The sequence below is a fragment of the Aedes aegypti genome, chromosome 2, assembly GCF_002204515.2.
Source record: "Aedes aegypti strain LVP_AGWG chromosome 2, AaegL5.0 Primary Assembly, whole genome shotgun sequence".
NCBI lineage: Eukaryota > Metazoa > Arthropoda > Insecta > Diptera > Culicidae > Aedes > Aedes aegypti.
Genome location: NC_035108.1, coordinates 179,795,807 through 179,815,495, shown reverse-complemented (window position 1 = coordinate 179,815,495; position 19,689 = coordinate 179,795,807). Strand labels below are relative to the sequence as shown.

Sequence of the window (19,689 nt, the reverse complement as noted above, 5' to 3'; positions counted from 1 at the left end):
AGAATTACCTAATGACTATTTCCTAACATTTACAAGCACCTCTGTGAGCTACAAAATTTGAATTATGAATTTTGAACATACTAACATATAGAGATTCACATGGCTTGACCAAAAAGTATTGAACCAAGTAAATCAAACGTGATTTATTCAGAACTTTTAAACACTGAGATAGAGGCCTTCCTTAGCCGAGTGGTTAGAGTCCGCGGCTACAAAGCAAAGCCATGCTGAAGGTGTCTGGGTTCGAATCCCGGTCGGTCCAGGATCTTTTCGTCTTTTCCTTGACTTCCCTGGGCATATAGTATCATCGTACCTGCCGCACGATATACGAATGCAAAAAATGGCAACTTTGGCAAAGAAAGCTCTCAACTGTGGAAATGCTCAAGAACACTACGCTGAGAAGCAGGCTCTGTCCCAGGCAGGACGTAAAATCCAAGAAGAAGAAGAATAAGAAGAAGAATAAGAAACACTGAAATATCGTCAACCTAAATTACTAGCACTAATGGTCACCGTAAGTATTAATGAGTTGAGTTTGTAACTTTATGGGAAATATTGGAACTACAAATCACTTGAAAACAGTTTCTGTGCTTCTGTTTCAAAAGCTTTGGCTTTACTGCATTTTTCAACTACATAGATGAGTGATCTGTACGTACAAGGGCTGTTGTTGCTCTAATATGTTGTCCCGCATTGGAGTAAAATATATCTGGTCAATTTATTATTAGTATCATTCCAGACATAACTTACATTTCTAATCTCTAGGTATTATGTGTTAAGCAACACTATCGCCCTAATTCGGTAGAACTAAATTAAACATTTATTAACATTTTAAAACAACATATTACATTTCATTTTCCGAGCTCCATTTGAATTATCATAAGAGGAAATTTTCTACTACTACGATTACCCCATCCCCCCATGGTAAGATTTATGGTATAAAAATTATAAATAATTTGTATGACATGTAAGAAACATTACATAACCCCTTAGGTTATTAATGGATGTGCATATAATTGAAAATAATTTATTAAAACATCAACAACTAATGAAAACGACCATCACAACGTCAACAGTGTACCACTGTACCCTACGCGGACCATATTCAAACACGCGAATTCACGTGTGTTGGTGAGCGGAAGTGCATCTCTCTCGTTCTCGCCATTCTCGGCGTTCAACATTCAGCCCTGTTATGTTGGCAGCTCCGAGCAACATGGCCGCCAGTTCGTTTGTGTCAGAATTGAAGTTCAGCGAGAGAGGGCAGTAAATACAGAAAATTTTATGTGTCAGAAGCTGCTGTCCGCTCCAGCAGCTGCCGGGAATCCGAACCGAACATCGTTGGGCGCGTTGCTCCGGTCGCGGCCCGGTGGCCTTTCGTGAATCGTAAAAAAAAGACCATCTTCGGAAGTTCGATCTTTTTTCCGCCGCGCCGTGAGTGACAACAGTGCAAAACACACGAATACATAATCGTCCGTCAGTGACTGGCAGCGCGGCCATGTTTGAGTACGGTTTTTGAAGTAGCGGAACGACGTTTTTCCGCAGTTCGCCTCGAAAGTGACACAATTTTGACATCTGCAGAAATCCAAAACGTCGTCGAAACCCCCGACGGCCAAACAAAGGAGCCCATATTTTGACGGCCTGCTTGGATTAGCCCCGCGGCCTGGGCATTTGGTGGCCAAATTCGGCCATTCGGAAGTGCGTTGGTTATTTTTCTTTTCCTGCCCTGCCAAATTTACGGAACTCTACGCAACTGTACTGCTTGGCTATGAGCTATATCGGGGCTGGGCGGAATTAAAAGGAGGAGCAGCGTAACATTCACCAGCGCAATTTTGGCGCAGGATTAATATGAAGAAAATAGTGCAACCCGTACGAAAGGTATAGTGTGTAGAATATTGATATGGAAAGTTAGAAATTGCAATTTTATTGCGGTGAAAATCGATCTCTCACGTTCGCGATTTTTTTTTTCTTTTCCCACTTTTCGATCATGCAAGCAAGCAAAAAAAAAGAGTAGAAAAGTGGCGCTCAGCTCAGCGCGGTGAATGTGTGTGCGAGAATTGAGAATAGTAAGCGGTGACTTTTTTCGGTTCTTCGGCCTCCGCAGTCCGCACACAGTAAGCTGGGTAGGTTCGCGGTTGTGAACACATCGGAAAGTGAATGCGATGCGGGGAAGTGTTGCCAGTTTTGCTGCATAGGTTGTTTATTTTAGGTTCGTCATATACTTTTTGTTTGTTAATGTTGATTCACAATAAATAAGTACGTTAAGACAGCAATCTATCATATTGTGCAGAAAAATATGCAGGGCTGGTAGCAGGTTTCTTTTTTGAGACTTGGTCTATTTTTTAATGCGTCTCTAAAACATCAAGAGTCTCATTTATAACCAAAATGAGTAAAGTCACTATTTTTCTACTAGCAATGATTCGAAATATCTAACCAGGAACCTGAAAATTTTTCAAAATGCTTTCAGTGAGTTTTCTTAGTAATGACTTTTAAGAAGTTCTCCAAGGGTTTATTCAGAGTTTTTGAAGAAATTCGTTAAAGGGGTTTTCCTGGAACCCCTTAAAAGAATCCCTACGTCGATTTTTTCAGTTTTGCTCCAAAATTGTTCCATATATTTTTCCTGTACATCTATTAGAAACTCTAGTAGAAATTTCTCAACAAATTCAACCAGTGGTTCATAAAGTCCCTCTACAATTTTACCCAACGTTTCATCCACGAATCACTCCTGCAGTTCTTCCAAAAAATTGTAGAGTAATTTTTCAAGCAAAATCACCATGCATTCTACAAATTTTCATTTGATGTTTCACACCAGCGGTTGTTTCGATTATTACTTATACAAGTTTCATCAGAGATTCTGTTGAATGCTTTTCAAGGATTGCCTCCATAAAACCCTGCAGGATTTTATTCAAAGATTCAGCTGATAATTTGTTCAATAATTAACTCACAAATTCATCTACAAAAACTTCTTCGGCAATTCAGGCGTTTTTAGAGACCCTAGCAAGAGTTCACCGAAAAGTTCTACACACGTTTCATCTGGGATTACGATTGGGTTTGTTTTAGTGAATAATGTCTTGACAATGTCCTTGACATTTATCTGGGGACATCACTATGGGCCGTTATCATATAAAATTGCGGCCAAAAATATTAGACAGGGTTGGTGGTGTAATGGCTACCGCTTCTGCTCCATAAGCAGAAGGACATGGGTTCAATCCCAGGCCCGTCCCTTTCCTCGTATTCTGTAGTTGTATATCTCTCACTTGCTTATACCTTGCGTAACAATTCAAAAGGGCCAATCAGATCGTTGACTCCGAGAAAATTCGATTTGAATATTATTCACCACATTTTTTATTACTATTTCTAAGTATTGAAAGCAATTTATGTGATTTCTTGCTCGTTGAGTGACGATTTACTATTACTACACGCTTATAATCGATTTTATTCTGAAAACTGACAAAAATGTGGAAAAAATGATGAGTTTGAATGCCTGGCCCATTTTCGATTTTCAACAAGGCATGGGCCTTTTTTATTGGCCATATTGAATTTTATTAGCGTGCTTGGCCCAATGCTAGGCCTATTCGGTTTTCAATGAATGAGCAAGAGAGAATCATTGGCCTCTCTCCATGCTAAGGCTAATGACAGTTTGCGATTTTTTTCCGATTGTAGGCCCTCTCGATAGAGCGAGAACCGATCATTGGCCTCTCCCCATGCTAAGGCCAATGACAGTTTGCGATTTTTTTTCCGATTGTAGGCCCTCTCGATAGAGCGAGAACCGATCATTGGCCGTTTCGAGCAGGGGGCCAATGAATGATTTGGAAAAAAAAGCGGTCATTGGCCAGTTTATAACGGTTAGTTTTATGATTATGTTGACAATGTTTGCATAGTTTGTGGGTGTTGTGAGATGCTATCGAATGGTATCAAAACCCGATTTGTTTACAATTTGTTCATTGGGCCTTTAGAATTGTTACGCGAGATATCTTCCATTCTTAAGGACATATAGGAAGGAATCCCTGTCATGGCAGTGAAAATGGCTTCCTCACATATATAATCACATTTCTGGAAGTCCACATTATTTCCCAAAATATTTCACTTACCTACACTAAGTTCACTCCCAAATTGCTAACGAGACATCAGAACACTATTGCCTTACGATTTCCGTATTTTTAACACTAGTAGCTGGTGGAAATTTCATGAACCGTGCTAATTTTCAACACAAACGTTTAACTTTGCTACAATAGTTTACACTTATCCGCCTGCGAACGAAGAACACTTTTCGCCGAATTTTACCACTTTCGCTAAACGTAGAACCTCCAACATAGTTTACTTTCACTACTTGTTTATTAAAGACCAATTACTGGTGGATTTCTGTTGAAAACAACTTAAATTTTCACCAAACCGTGCTAAAAACAATCACTTGATCACAGCATTTCGCTTTTTTTATTTTTCTTATTTTACGCCGGCTGCTCACTTGCAGGGCTGTCAGATACGTTGATGGTTATGTACGACATCAAGCAATCTTATTTAGTCGAAGGAAAAAAGACTCAAATTGAAGTAGCGATTACTGGCAACAACGTCTTATCAATTATAATTTCACTATTACCAACATATAGGAGAATATTTTTTATGTACCACTACTTTTATACAGTTATTAGTGGATTCGAAGGAGTTTCACCTTAATCTATCACACTCAAACTATTCGTTCATAGTGAACGCTAGAACCAGAAACGGACGAGAAATACCCAGGAATTTGGAGAACACAGTGGGAAAATATGTATTTCAAGCATCAGTCTACCGGTTTGTTTCAATTTCTATGGGTGAAACTATAACATTTTTCTATGAGGTGCGTGACAGACGATCATTCTAACTTCGCATCATGACTAACTTTTGGTGAAATAGTTAGCGACTAAAATACTAATTGTAGGTTGCTAAAAAGGATTTTAGGGGATTCTACAAGAGATCCTTGTTGTTATTGCTTGAAATTCTTAGTAGATTCATGAAGTTGGAAAAAGCTAAGCCAAAAAATATATTTTGCATATTTCTCTGGAAATCTACTGAAATCCTGGACAAATTTTCCTGGGCTATTGATGATGATTCTTGAGGAAGTCTTGTCTGGATTACTAGTTTGACTAATCCTTTGGACCCATGACGAAATTTTGTACGGATCTCTGCAATATACAGCAAATTCTTCCAATAATCCCCAACAAATTTCTTATAAGTTCTTTCATAAATTCATGGCAAGATCTTTGATGGATTAATAAATATAGGGAGGTCATTTAACTACACTTGGTTAGATTTCTTCTAAGTTTTGTTTTTGAATTCTTGATAGTTTGCTCCTTGATGGTGCCAGTCAACTATATAGGAGAACAACAACATGTATTCGGAGATATCGTTTCTATTCTATTCTCCATGGATCCAACATGAGTTCCATCAGATCAAGAACTTCTGCAGAAACCAGGCATGAGCCATCATGTCTTGCGCATAATTCCGAAGGCATTTTTAGAACGTTGGCTTTTGAACTTTGCGCTTTTGTGGAAATATAGGCCAAGTTTTGATTTACGGATTTTGTAAAAATACACAGAGCTGTAATTTGTTCATGTAATTTCAAAATCTCTGAACTTCTTTCGAATTCTAGGGGGTGGTTGGCCTTTTAGATATTGCAACAAATATTTTAAATCTTTCGAATTTCAAACCTTTCTGGTCCCACAAGTCGCTGGATCAATTTGTTATTCGTTTTTTTTTTATAATTATATATTTTGGGCATCCGGGAATTGAAAAACTGTTTCTGAATGGACACTCTGACTTAACACACAACGACCTGTTGAGGCGTTGGTCTGGAGAAGGCAGACACGTTGCTTAACGTTGATCCGTTAAAATAGAGGAAATTAAAAATCAATATATTCGAATGTCCTGCAAAAGTGAGTCACTTTCCTTGTCTGATCAAGTTCTCGAAACTTCCATATGATGATCAATCTCAGCGTCTTACTTTCCTAAGTCATTAATATAGTAAATGATTAAGAGTAAAGTTACTTTAACATATATTACCGGGTACCCCCGTTGGTTTGACCACATTTAATCTGAACACTTTTTAATCTGTACCCCGCTAATTTGCACGTCGTTCAGATTAAAAATGGTTCAAACATCATTTAGCTCATGGAACGGAGCGAAGTGAGATAGAACGCCGTGGAACGGAACGCAGAATCAAAACAAAACAGTGAAAGAGGTAACCAGAAACACGTTTCTAGGGTGACTAGATGTTCACATTAAAAGTGGACCCCGATGGTTTGCATGAGGTACCGTTCAAATTAGCGGGGGTGCACGCTATAGTCTCCTACAAGATTCACTTTTCGGTGGCAAATACAATGCTATATCCGGTGCATTCTAAACGCTACAAAACTATTCATTTCTTGCATAACTTATGATCTCGCCCTAAAAGCCATTGCTAACCACGTGAGTAGCTCGTTGTTTTTGAACAGTTGAATGGATTTACACGTTATTTAACAACGTTATAGTGAAGAAAGGATCATTCTCGACATGCCAGTGGTGTTGGTTTGGATGCTTTTTCATTCAGTTGCTCAGAAACAACGAGCTACATACGTAGTTACCATTGGCTTTTGGGGCGTTATCCCAGATCATGCGAGATTTATAGTGTTGAATATCAGATCTTAATAATTTATGCAAATCAAAATGATTGGCTTCTTCTTCTTTCTGGCATTACGTCCCCACTGGGACAGAGCCTGCTTCTCAGCTGTTCTTATGAGCACTTCCACAGTTATTAACTGAGAGCTTACTGTGCCAATGACCATTTTTGCATGCGTATATCGTGTGGCAGATACGAAGATACTCTACGCCCTGGGAAGTCGAGAAAATTTCCAACCGAAAAAATCCTCGACCTGTGGGATTCGAACCCACGACCCTCAGCTTGGTCTTGCTGAATAGCTGCGCGTTTACCGCTACGGCTATCTGGGCCCCTAAAATGATTGGCATTTCAAATGAATAAAGATAACTTGGCATGTCCCAAAAAATCGCCCTTTACCCGACTTAACCCAGTAACCCACCGGAATAACTTCGGCCTCAGGGATATCCCCGAGTTTTTCTGTCCACTTCTAAAAAATAGATATGTGTACCAGTATACTGTCAAAATTTCATCCTATCACCTTTATTCACAGTAGACAAGATCAATGAAGAGAAATCGGTCATGTCTAGCGTAACATTTGAAAAGGGCCTATCTGCAAAACGTAAACATTGAGAAATTCTCAATTGAAGATTCCGCACCATATTTATAATTCCTATTTTAAACCCATTCGCATTTTTACTAGTTTCATACCTGTGTTCGACACCCATTAAAGTCTGTTGCGTGGCCCATTATGTTTCTAATCTCAAATAACACAACAACTCGTCAAAATTGTTGAATTCAAACATCATCGGCAGATAGGCCCTATTATGAATCTTCAAACCAGTTAGGCCCTTTCAGTTAGGCCCTTTGATTGAACATGGTTTCAGTTAGGCCCTTTTATAATTTGCTAATTTTATTGATTTTTGAATTGGTTTGCATAAATCTTGAACAAAATTTAGCGATTATGTGAACACTATATAATAGCTAAATATTGGAAATTTTCGGTTGAAGATTCAGTACCATATTGATTATTCCTATTTCAAACCCATTCGATTTTTACTAGTTTCATACTTGGGGAAGATCCAAAAATGACGTCCATCGTTTTTCGGGATTTCTAGAACCCTTCTACCACCTCTGTCACGCTTTTTCTAATACCCAATCCATGCACTGTCACATTTTCGTACATCCCCCCATTGGAGAAGGCCCCAATTGATGGACGTCATTTTCGGATAACCCCTTGTGTTCGACACTTATAATGGTCCATTACGTGGCTCACAACGATTTGAATTTGAAATAGCACAACAACTTGTAAAAATAGTTCAATTAAAACATCATCCGCAGATAGGCCCTTTAACGAATTTTTAAACCAGTTAGGCCCTTTTTGAATTTGCTAATTTTATTGATTATTGAAGTGATTTGCATAATTCTTAGACAACATTTAATGATTATGTGAGAAAACAACACTATACCATACAAGCTAAATATTGGAAACTATTCTATACAAAATCAGCAACATATTGATTATTGATATTTCAAACCCATTCACTTATTTTTACTAGTTTTATACTTGTGTTAGACACTCATTATGGTTTATTACGTGGCCCAGAACGTTAGTAATCTCAAATAGCATAACGACTCGTGAAAATGGTTGCATTCAAATATCATCAGCAGTTAGGCCCTTCAATGAATCTTCAAACCAGTTAGGCCCTTTCAGTTAGGCCCTTCGATTGGACATGGTTTCAGTTAGGCCCCTCCAGTTAGGCCCTTTTATTAAACATAGTTCCAGTTAGGCCCTTTTGGAATTTGTTGATTTTATTGCTTATTGAAGTGATTTTCATAGTTTTTAAATAAAATAAAGCGAGAGAAAAACAATGTAATAGCTAAATGTTGGATATTCTCGGTTGAAGGTTCAGTACCATATTGATTACATCTATTTCAAACAAATTCACTTTTTTACTTGTTTTATACTTGAGGGCCTTCCTTAGCCGAGCAGTTTAAGTCCGCGGCTACAAAGCAAAGCTATTCTGAAGGTATCTGAGTACCATTCCCGGTCGGTCCAGGTAATTTTTCGTAATGGAAATTTCCTTTACTTTCCTGAATATAGAGTACCTTCGTACTTGTCACACGATATATGAATGCGAAAATGGCAACTTGTCAAAGAAAGCTCTCAGTTTATAACTGTGGAAGTACTCATTGAACACAAAGCTTAGAAGCAGGCTCTGTCCCAGTGAGGACGTAATGCCAAGAAGAAGTATAAGAAGAATTCTTGCAGGGCTGTTACAAAAACAAACGAATTTGTTTTTGTGAAAATCGCGACTTTTGGAACTCGATCCACAACTAGAGGCAACAAATAAAAATTAACAAATAAAAATTATTCAAAATTTTTAATGTAAATGATTTTTTTTTTTCAGGATAAAAAATCAGTTTTTCAACTAACTTCGCATTAAGATTATGATAAAACTAGTAAAAAAGAGAATGGGCTTGAAATAGGAATCAAAATAGTACTGAATCTTCAATAAAGAATTTTTATTAATCAATGTTGATTTTCTCACATAGGTAATCGATTGATTTTGATCTAAAACTTTGAAAATCACTTCAATAATCAATAAAATTAACAAATTACAAAAGGGCCTAACTGGAACTAAGTTTAATAAAAAGGCCTAACTGGAGGGGCCTAACTGAAACCATGTTCAATCAAAGGGCCTAACTGAAAGGGCCTAACTGGTTTGCAGACTCGTAAAAGGGCCTATCTGCTGATGATGTTTGAATTCAACCATTTTCACGAGTTGTTTTGTTATTTAAGATTTAAAACGTTATGGGATACCTAGTAGACTATTTTGAGTGTCGAACACAAGTATAAAACTAGTAAATAGGAGAAAGGGTTTGAAATATGAATAATCAATATAAAACAGAATCTTCAATAAAGAATTTTCAATATTCAATGTTGATTTTCTCACATAATCGATTGATTTTGTTCTAAAACTTTGAAAATCTATTCAATAATCAATAAAATTAACAAATTCCAAAAGGGCCTAACTGGAACTATGTTAAATAAAAGGGCCTAACTGGAGGGGCCTAACTGAAACCATGGTCAATTAAAGGGCCTAATTGAAAGGGCCTAACTGGTTTGAAGACTCGTAAAAGGGCCTATCTGCCGATGATGTTTGAATTCAACATTTTTTACTAGTTTTAATGTTATGTTAGATTTAAAACGTTACGTGGCCCAGTAATAGACTATGAGTGTCGAACAAAAGTTTATAACTATTAGATAGCAATGAGTTTAAAATAGTAACAATCAATATGTTACAGAATCTTCAATCGAGCATTTCTCAATTTTTACGTTATGCTGATCACTATACAAGGGCTAAATATTGAAAAATATGGAGCAAAATTAAAAATGCACGGAAGAGCCAATCTGATTTTGATGGAAATTTTCAGTTAGGCCCTTTTATGACCGGTTAGGCCCTCTTAGTTTTATCATTTTCAGATAGGCCCTTTTAAGTTTGAATAAAATTACCATTAATAATGCATTTTGCATGCCCGTAAGAGTATGTAGGAATAATTTACGTAAAAAATGATACGAATAATGAATAATCAAGTTTGTTTACATTTTGCAGTTAGGCCCTTTTCAAATGTTACGCTAGATGTACGCCCTTTATCTAGATCATGCCTAAATTATGCGCTTTGCGATAGTGAAGAACGTTTATGTTGGTGTAACACAGAGCAAGCCGCAATACTGGCAACACGTGTTGTTTTAATTTTCTTCTCACGCATACAGATGCGAATATTTATCAACCGCTTGCTGGTAGCAGAATCCTCTGCATTCTATTCCTTGCACACGCACACTGATAAGGTTTACTCTCTATCCGTATACATATGGAGTTGGGTTGTGTGCGTAGTCAGCGGCTTGGACCACCGCAAAACTACCTCTATGCTACATCGTATTTATAACTGTCGTATAGGGCGGGTGTCTGGCTGGACTGGACTTTAGTGTGAATGAGAAATACGACGAAGAAGACAATCAACAACTACGGCGTGGATTTATGCTACGAATTGCGTTCAAAAGTGATAGCCGCGTCTTCGCAGACACCGACCGCGGAATATTGCGATAATATTCATTCGCTTGTAGTGACAGTAAGTTCTCGTGAAAATAATTTTCCCGCCAATATTCGTGTGAATATAGTGTTGCCGGTGATTTTTCTAATTGCGACTGAATGAAAGCTGTTATGGATTAGCTGCATTTCTTTGTTTTTCATGCGAGGTAAACATATCGTTTCACATCGAGTTCAATTGACGAAGTGTGTATGTGTGATTAATGGAACGATATCTTCAATAAAAAAAAGTGTACTAAATGCCGCTCAAGTGAAGTAAAAACGTATGCACAAAACGCTCCCGCTAAAATGGCTCCCGTCAAGGTTGCTGCTTTCCAATTTTCCCACGATTCACTACACTGAATTCTATACTAAGCCTTGTCCGTTTAATGTGTTTAAATGCCTTTGGATAAGATGTGCTGATTTGGACTTGGATTGATAGAAGCTAGGAAGGATAACAAAATTGGCATCATATTTTATGATTTGAACTTTCCTAGCCTGGTATTACAGCAATTCTTTGCCAAAAACTGGTAAGTAATCTCTCATATCATATTCCTTCTGTTGTCGCAGCTCAACGTGGATCCCTCATAAAAATAATGCTCAAGTAAATTTACTCCGTGCATTTGCGGTGCAAAATTTAAACTTTCTAGACATAAGTTTAAGCAAACAGAACTGTTTGTTGTGTTATGCTAAATTTTAGATCAGTGGTTCCTAACATTTTTGAGGATGCGACTTGACTCCCACATTTTGTTGATCCCTGAAGACATGTGTTCTTGAAATGGAAGGCTACCAAAGATCTCATTATAAATTAACCAATATCCTTGGCAATCAAACCCAAAAATCAAATCTGTTGAATTCTGATAAGATTATCAGATCAGTGTACAGATCTTGTAGTCCACTAAGAATCTTGCCAGGGCCCAACAAACATCTAATTATCCACTACTGAAAACAGTATTGCCAAAATTTGACAAAATCAGGTAATTGAGAAGCTGCCACTAAATACTCCCGCAAGCAATTTTATCAGAAAATTTAAGACAGGTTGGACATCCACCAAACATCACTTCTGCAAGCTATTTTGAATATGTTCAGAAACTTGTTAATGGGCAGCTTAAAAGGTGTTTATTACTGTTTCTGTTCGGGATAAACCACTGCGACCAATTTTATTTGATCTTTTGTGGTGTACAGTTACAACAAGATTACACTATGGTAGATCTTACCCTGTAACGCACCTCGAAAAGGTATTATTCACTGACTTTTAAAAAACCTTAGGGATCGTCCATTAGTTACATAAGGGATTATGGAAGGAGGGGGGTTGGGATTTCTTACGCTCCATACAATTTATTTTTAATGTTCATACAAAAAATCTTACCATGGGGGAGGGGGGCTGAAAAATCCCAAGAATGCCTTACGTAATTAATGGACCGCCCCTTGTCAGTTATCCATCAGGATTTTCTGTGATATCTTCCATTGATCAACACTACAGAAAGGATGATCAAAGTATTTTGGACAGAGCGTTACGCGTATATAATTTGGCCATTAGAGGTGGCCAAATTATATACGCGTAACGCTCTGTCCAAAATACATAAAACACCCTATCAGTCGGAAATTTGATGGAATTGAAATGGAATTTTTTTACGCAAAACAACTTTCACGAAATGTTTCGATGATCTCTTCAGCTAGTAAAATCTATCAAGAATTAAGCCGAAATATGTAAGGAATTTCCTGGTATTTCGGCTTTTTTGGTACCGTCGTTGGGGGTGAGAATGGGTCAAAAAGGGATATGTACGAATTATTTATTGAATAACTATCGCAATTTAACTCCAATAAACTTCAAATTTGGTGTGTATGTACTTTGATGGTACATTAACAACTGTCTAAAAAAAAAAAGAAAAATATTTATTCACTACGGCACTACAAGTGAACGGAAAATGACCCAATCTCACCCCATAGAGGGGGTGACATTGGGTCACTTTTATTAAAATACTTTGTTTTTGAGAATATGATTGCAAAACCATTCACAGCTGAAAAATATTGATGAAATACGATGCAAACAAGACGAAAAGACATCTAAGGTGTTTCACAAGTATGATAAACCAGTGGCGATTCCCTAACCTCAAATCTACCTGTTCCACGAAAAGAAATCCTTGAATTTCAGCAACAAATTTGCATGTAATGAATAGAGATTTGTTAGAAAGGACGATTTCAATAATTAATTTTAGGATTTATAACATAAATTTGCCGAAATAGTCATTATTAAAGTCGTAGAACAGGTAGAAAGTGAGGTTACGAGTCGCCACCGTGATAAACCCACTTAAAAGTACGAATATACCAAAAAATTGACGCTATGAGGAAAAAAATATGTAAACCCAGCATTTATCGTCAAATTTACATAAATTTTCTTGTTTTTTCCTTCAAATTAATTCCAAGTCTCATCCCCATTGCCATGAAGCCTTTTCAGTTTCGCCAAAAGTGTACTGAAACAGTGATTATATTAAACCTTCGGAAATAGTTAAATTTAGGTGCGATATTCCACGATCAAAAGATTTCAGGCAGTTGTTAACGTCATAATCCCGGTATTTCATCGATCCAACTCATTTGTACTTCCGTGAGATGTTTCTATAATATAAAAATACTAATAAATAATAACATATGAAAAAAATTGATAAAATTTTACGATGTTGCAGCGCTTGAAAAACAGTTGCTGGTTTGAGAAGTTGTCAAAATGCGTTGCATTGTTATTCAATGCACGAAATCCTCAAGCAGACTTGTTGGATGGTTCAACGATGTTGTATTTAGAAGGAATACTCACATCTTAATGATGGAAGAGTACACACGGCACCGTAAAACGACAAAAATGTAGACTTGTGATTCCATTCACAATCGTTCTTGCATGACCCAATCTCACCCCCATTTTCAATGTTTTAGACACCGTACCGAAAAAATTGATATTTTTGTTGAAAATTTCAAAAGATTCCAGATAATACGAGTGAAGTGTATGGAAAAGACTTGGAACCTTCTACTATTACAACAGTAGAGGTTAAAGTACATGCGTGATACTTTGCAGAGGAGAAATTTAATGTTGTAAATTTTCTCCAGTTTCAACATACAAGTTTGTTGATATATTAAACAAAAACTACTATTTCTAATAATGTATATTGCGATTAATTTTGTGTAATAATATGTACTCTAACATATGCATTATTAATTTAAGTAATATCAGCATTATTAGCTGAAATTTTTCATAAAACATATTTTTCCGTTTTGACCCAATCTCACCCCCTAGACCCATTGTCACCCCCATCGACGGTATCATTACCAAGTTTGAAAACAAAAGGCAACATTTTTTTTTTCAATGAAGTATTTTATTGAGCTCTATATTTGCATCTATATTTTTGAAATGAAAGCGAATCTCCCCATACTCGAATAACAGTCCAATTTATATTGGTAATCCCATAGAATATGGCGAATATGGTCATAATTTTGCTGTCGAATTTCTAACGATATGTCTGACCAAACTTCCATGAAGAACAGAACAAAACTAAACAACCCAGAAGCTTCCAGAAGATATTTATTGAAAATATTTTAAAGATCAATAATCTTAATCCACTTATATTGCCCTCTCGCAAAACAAGCAAGGTAAGAGCTTCTCACATTTATTCATCAACTAAGAAAAACGATACTATTTTCAATGGTTCTATCGACGATTTTGGCCCCGATTTTTTTGAGATAATTTCCAATACTTACAACCTGAATGAGGTATGAATGAGCCCTGCATAAGAGGTAAAATACCTCAAATAATATCTCAAGAATATTCTACGAACACCAAACTGATAACTAGATCAGGTATTGTAATACCTCAATAATACTTGATGGATTTTCATATAAAAGTGAAATTTTTCAATAGTCGTTCAATACCTCCAGCAGACCTCAATAGCTGTTTAATACCTCAATGAAGTATTTTTAATTGTTTTAAAGATTTTTTTCAATACCAATCCCAAATTGAGGTATTGACAACTGAACAATATCTAATTTTGGTATGATACCAAAATATGGTATGCATAAGTTATTGGGGAGTTAGGATAACGGTCGTATTTTGGACCCTCTAAGGAAGTGATTTTAGTTTCTTGTCCCAATTATTTAATTGCACAGCGTAACCAAGTTAAAGAACATGTCAAAATGTAGAGAAAAACTTCCTCTACGAGATAAAAACTCCCAAACGGTCATGTAGGATACAAAAAAACGTCGAAAATAATTGAATTGTGAAGCACTGTTATTCATTATTTTGGACACACCACTACATTTTGGACCCTCAAAGTATATATTTTGGACCCCCGGCATTATTTATCGTGTTGCGACAAATTCCATGACACTGACTGTATAATATGCTCGCCCATAGTCTAATCAATCGATTGACAATGGAAAACCGAAGAAATTCTACGCTTTTGGTCCAGAAAATAGAAAAAAGTTATTGTTTACATTTGAAAAAAATCTGACGGATTCGATTTCTGTGTGTAACGTGTTGTAACGGTTGCATGGATGAACCGATTTTATTTAATTATTTTTAGATAAAATAAACACATTTTCTTTGTACAAACGGTTGATGCAAGTGTGAAACAGCCCTATCTTTCCAAATGGCATGCGAATTGAGTTGGTCTTTCGATTTAAACTGGGGAATTTGCAGGAAAATGGCCCAGGGGGTCCAAAATATATAGAGGTCCAAAATATATTGGTAATCCTATTTGTTCCTGCTCGAGTAGTGGTTCGCGAGCCACCGGTTAGCAAGCCCTGCTTTAGATGATCAATATTTAACATAGAACATTGTATATGGTACAGTAAACCTATTCTGGGTACATGGGCACTGAAGGAATGAAGGAAGCGAAAGATCAGATTTAATCGACTCGTTTCTTGAGTCCAAACCCATTTTGTAGAGTATAAGAAAGTGTTAACGTTTTGATTCATATTAAGGACAGCTTCAAATTCCGAACACTCTACTTTGAATGGGAGACATTTCACACGAGTTATACTTCACTGAGGCCTTAAGTGTCCATAATATGAATCAAAACGGTATTTGAGCCTAGCTTAAATTTGCTTGCTTGTTCCGAGGAGATTTAGGAATTTGATGAACAACCTAATTTTTCCTGAAATTACTTTTGTTTTAAGATAAGTCTAAGAACGAATGAAAAGAAGATATCAAAGTCCCCAAGAAACTTTTCGGGGATTCCCCTAGGATTTCTTTTAAAAAAAAACCCTATATTTTTATCTTTATTAATATCAACAACTCTCCCATAGATTCTTCAAGAATTCCCCCAAGGATATTTCAGATTTTCCTCCGCGGATTTCCTCAAAAACTTTCCCGATTTTTCTTCAGGAATTCTAACAGGGATCTCTTTAAGAATCCCACAGATTTTTTTTATTGTTTTTTTAGGAATTGCAAAAGATTTCTCCAGAGATTCCTTTAAGAATTCTCTCAGAGATTCTTTCAGGATTTGTTCCTCCAGGAATTCCTGGCGGTACAAAATATGTGAATGAACCAACAACAATGCCAGCACAAACAAAAATCTCATGCAAAATCAAAACAGTACAGAGTGTTACGTCAGAATGTGATGTTTGCCTTTATTTTAGGGAAGCTAGCTTAACCGTAGTGCTAGACGCACAGGCAGCTTTGCAAACGAATACCTGTTATACTGTTATTCTAACAGATTCCAAAGATTCCTACAGGAGTTCTTCCAATAAAATCCTCAAGGATTTATTCCATAGTATAATGCGATAATGCATTGAAGGTTTTACAATTGTTTACAACTTCTAAAAAAAAGCTCCAAGACTTCCTCAAAAGTTAGGAAATTTTCAGAGATCCTTGCAAGTGTTCATTTCTACAGAAGTTTCATAGAAAATTACTGTAGGATCTGTTTTATCGATATTTTTCGGATTTCTTTTAATAATATTATAAAAAAACGCCCTTGACAATTTTCTGGAGATATACACACGTTTTTGTCTCAAACTCCAAAATACCGCTATTTACTTTATTAGGGATGGCTCAATCCATTATCGTTTTCAAAAACATAATAACACGTCTAGTTTTTGAGATACTTACTGTTGACAATGCAAAATTTGACTATTTATATTTGCCTGATTTTCCACAAAATTCAAACTTCATGTGTATACCAATACTTATCAACAAAGTTTATAATACTTTCGATGCTTAAAAGTTATTTTTGAGGGCTTAGAAAAGTATTGTATTTTGCCATATAAGAGAAACTAAGAAATTTATATAGAGAATGCACTGCCCATAACTGCATAACATTCGACGAAAGTAGACACTGAGTAAATGGAGTACCAAGTGTGAATTTTTCGTCAGTATGGGAAGGCCCCAAAATTTCAAAAAAAAAAATTGAGAACTCAACAATGCTTATATGAAGCTGAAATTTCGTACAGCTCATCTCGCATATTGGGTGAATAGTCAGAAAATAATTCTGATAGATATTTTTTTTGCACAACATTACGAGACCCATGTATAATCTCAATGTGACTGTTATGCGGTTATATGTAGCAATGTGACAAATCAATTTGGTATTTTTTCCGAACTTTCTAAAACAATCTCACAGATTTTATTAGGTTATTCGAAAGTATTGATGATTTGATGACGTTCCACGGTATTAACTCGAAATCGTCAAAAATGTCAAATGTGACAAATATGCAGTTATGGGCAGTGCAAACATGTTGAAAAATCGATTTGATCTAAATTCAACCGTGTTATTTGAACCAAGTTATATCAGAAATGAAAGTTGGAGTCTTATTTTGCATGCTTGGTTGATTAGATCACAGAAAAGTTTGATACATCATACTTTAAATTTCATGTAAGCATGAATGAAACCAATGTTTTATACAACTTTAGCGGCCAGTAGCTAAACATTTTGACGTATTGCGACCTTTCTGAGAACGGAATCATATTCAGAAAACCCAAATCTACTAGAGACTCATAATTTGATCTTCGAGACACGCAAACGTTCCATTTTTGTTACGCTGTGTTATTAGAACTTTTTTGGGAAATCTGACTGGAACTTTCTGAAGAAATCATGAGAGTAATTTCTTCAGATATCTTTTGAGAAATTTTAAGATAAACTGAATCACTATTCTGCATGTAATTTGTAGAAACCAGTGGTGGCATCTCTGGGGAAATTATTACTTGAGTTCTTCTAAATGGCCTAGACAAAAATCTTGTACGACATCGGAGCAAAAACGATTGAAAAATCACTGGATAAGCTACAAGATTTTCTTGATAAATTTCCAATACAATCTTTGAGGGAATTCCTGACAATATTCATTGAGGAGTCGCTAGAGTAATATCTGGTTTTTGTTTTTGATGGTGTATCACAAAGGATTTTTTAAGAAGACCGTTCAATAAGAATCAATAAACGAATTCTTTGGGCAAATGCCTGCAATAGTTTCTAATGGAATTCCTAGTAAAAATCTTGAAAAAAATGCACGCAAGCAGTAAATCCCAAAAAAAACCTATATTTTTCTTAAAAATAAGAATGTTTTTTTTTATAAAAACCTTAGTTTTTTATTCATGTTTGCATTATTGTTATTTGCTTGGTTTCTGTTCTCTTTTTGACCGTTTTTTTAAGCATAAAGTCTCTTAAGTTCACAATAAAGAATCACTCCAACACTTAGACTAGAATCTGAATCTATCCTACTCCAGCGAATGGTACAAGGTACAAGCAATTTGGAACTCGGTAAGCCATTTAATCGAGCGTATATCTACAGTCGACTCTCCACATCTCGATATCGCAGGGGCCATCGAGATAGGGAAAGATCGAGACATAGAACACATTTTTGATGAATACTAGAATGAAAATCACTCCGTTACTAGGAAAATAAAAAACAAACAGACGTCATTTCGTGTTCGCAACTTGTTTTGAATTCCTTAAATCTAGTCTAGTAACAATTGATAATGGGCATATCGCGACACACGGAGAAAAAATCGGGAACGAAAATCATATCGAGACAGGGAGATATCGAAATAAGGAGGATATCGAGATATGCAGAGTGAAAATGTAGGGTGAGGCGGGGCAAGATGAGCACCCTAAGGATAAGCGCGACTTAAGCCTACTTAAACGTTCTTATTTTAGTAAAATTGGTAACCATCCTTATCTTTTACATTATTACTTTGACCTCCAACCATTAAAAGTTTTAAAAAGTGATAAATAGTTTTCCAAATAATACGTTAAAAAATAGCTTTTTTATCATCGGTCAAAATAACTGCGGGGCAAGATGGGCACCCCCATAAAAAGATGCAATTTACTAAAGAAAACTATTAATTTTCAATGCTGGCAATATTCCAAGATATTATCTCTAATGTTTGATAGTATTTATCTTCAACTAGCTTAGTTTTTAAAACTTTTATGAAAAAATAAATAACTTTTCATAGATTGCTAAGATTTTACTTAAAAATCGATTAAATTTGTTGCTTGTTTATATATTTTTAGAAAAAATGTTTTGTGCAAAGAGGATACCGTAAGTCAAGCCCACAGCTAAATGTGGTTCTATAATTTCACAGTTTTACTTAATTTTGAACATGGTGCTCATCTTGCCCCAAGGGTGTAAATTGATTAATATAATCAAAACAACTGAAATATTTTTTAAATTTGATAAAAGTTTTGCTCCTAATTATCTACAGAAGATTATTCTATAGCTATACGGTTAAAAACGTATGAATCAAATGGTTTACGCAAGAAAAATATCACTTTTAAATGAACAAATCTTATATGAAAAAGTAAATTTTTGGACTTCTTTGTATTTTTGACAATATTTACGTTGTGCTGTTGATTTTTTAGCTGAAATTTATGGCCATCATATCAATTTAATGATATTCATCAGAACCCCAAATAATTTATTGAAAAAAATCGGGAGGAACGACACAAACTAGGGGTGCCCATCTTGCCCCGGGTGCTCATCTTGCCCCACATTCCCCTATGTAGGTTGAAGGGACCGAAAAAAATC

The 19,689-nt window shown here is 36.0% G+C and overlaps 1 protein-coding gene across 6 annotated transcripts in view; it reads left to right on the top strand.

The window, feature by feature from the left end:
• Window positions 1-1,189: 1,189 nt before the first annotated feature.
• LOC5574564 (zinc finger protein 236) overlaps window positions 1,190-19,689 on the top strand; it is a 54,136-nt gene continuing 35,636 nt past the window's right edge. For 2 of the 6 annotated variants that reach the window (XM_001661466.2, XM_021843313.1), the window contains exon 1: window positions 1,190-1,866. In XM_001661466.2, the coding sequence (XP_001661516.2) occupies window positions 1,837-1,866 (30 nt within the window). In that variant the 5' untranslated portion in view covers window positions 1,190-1,836. Of the gene's footprint in view, window positions 1,867-1,970; window positions 2,198-10,583; window positions 10,860-19,689 lie in introns of those variants that run through there. The other 4 variants (XM_001661465.2, XM_021843317.1, XM_021843319.1 and 1 more) reach the window with 3 other exon arrangements.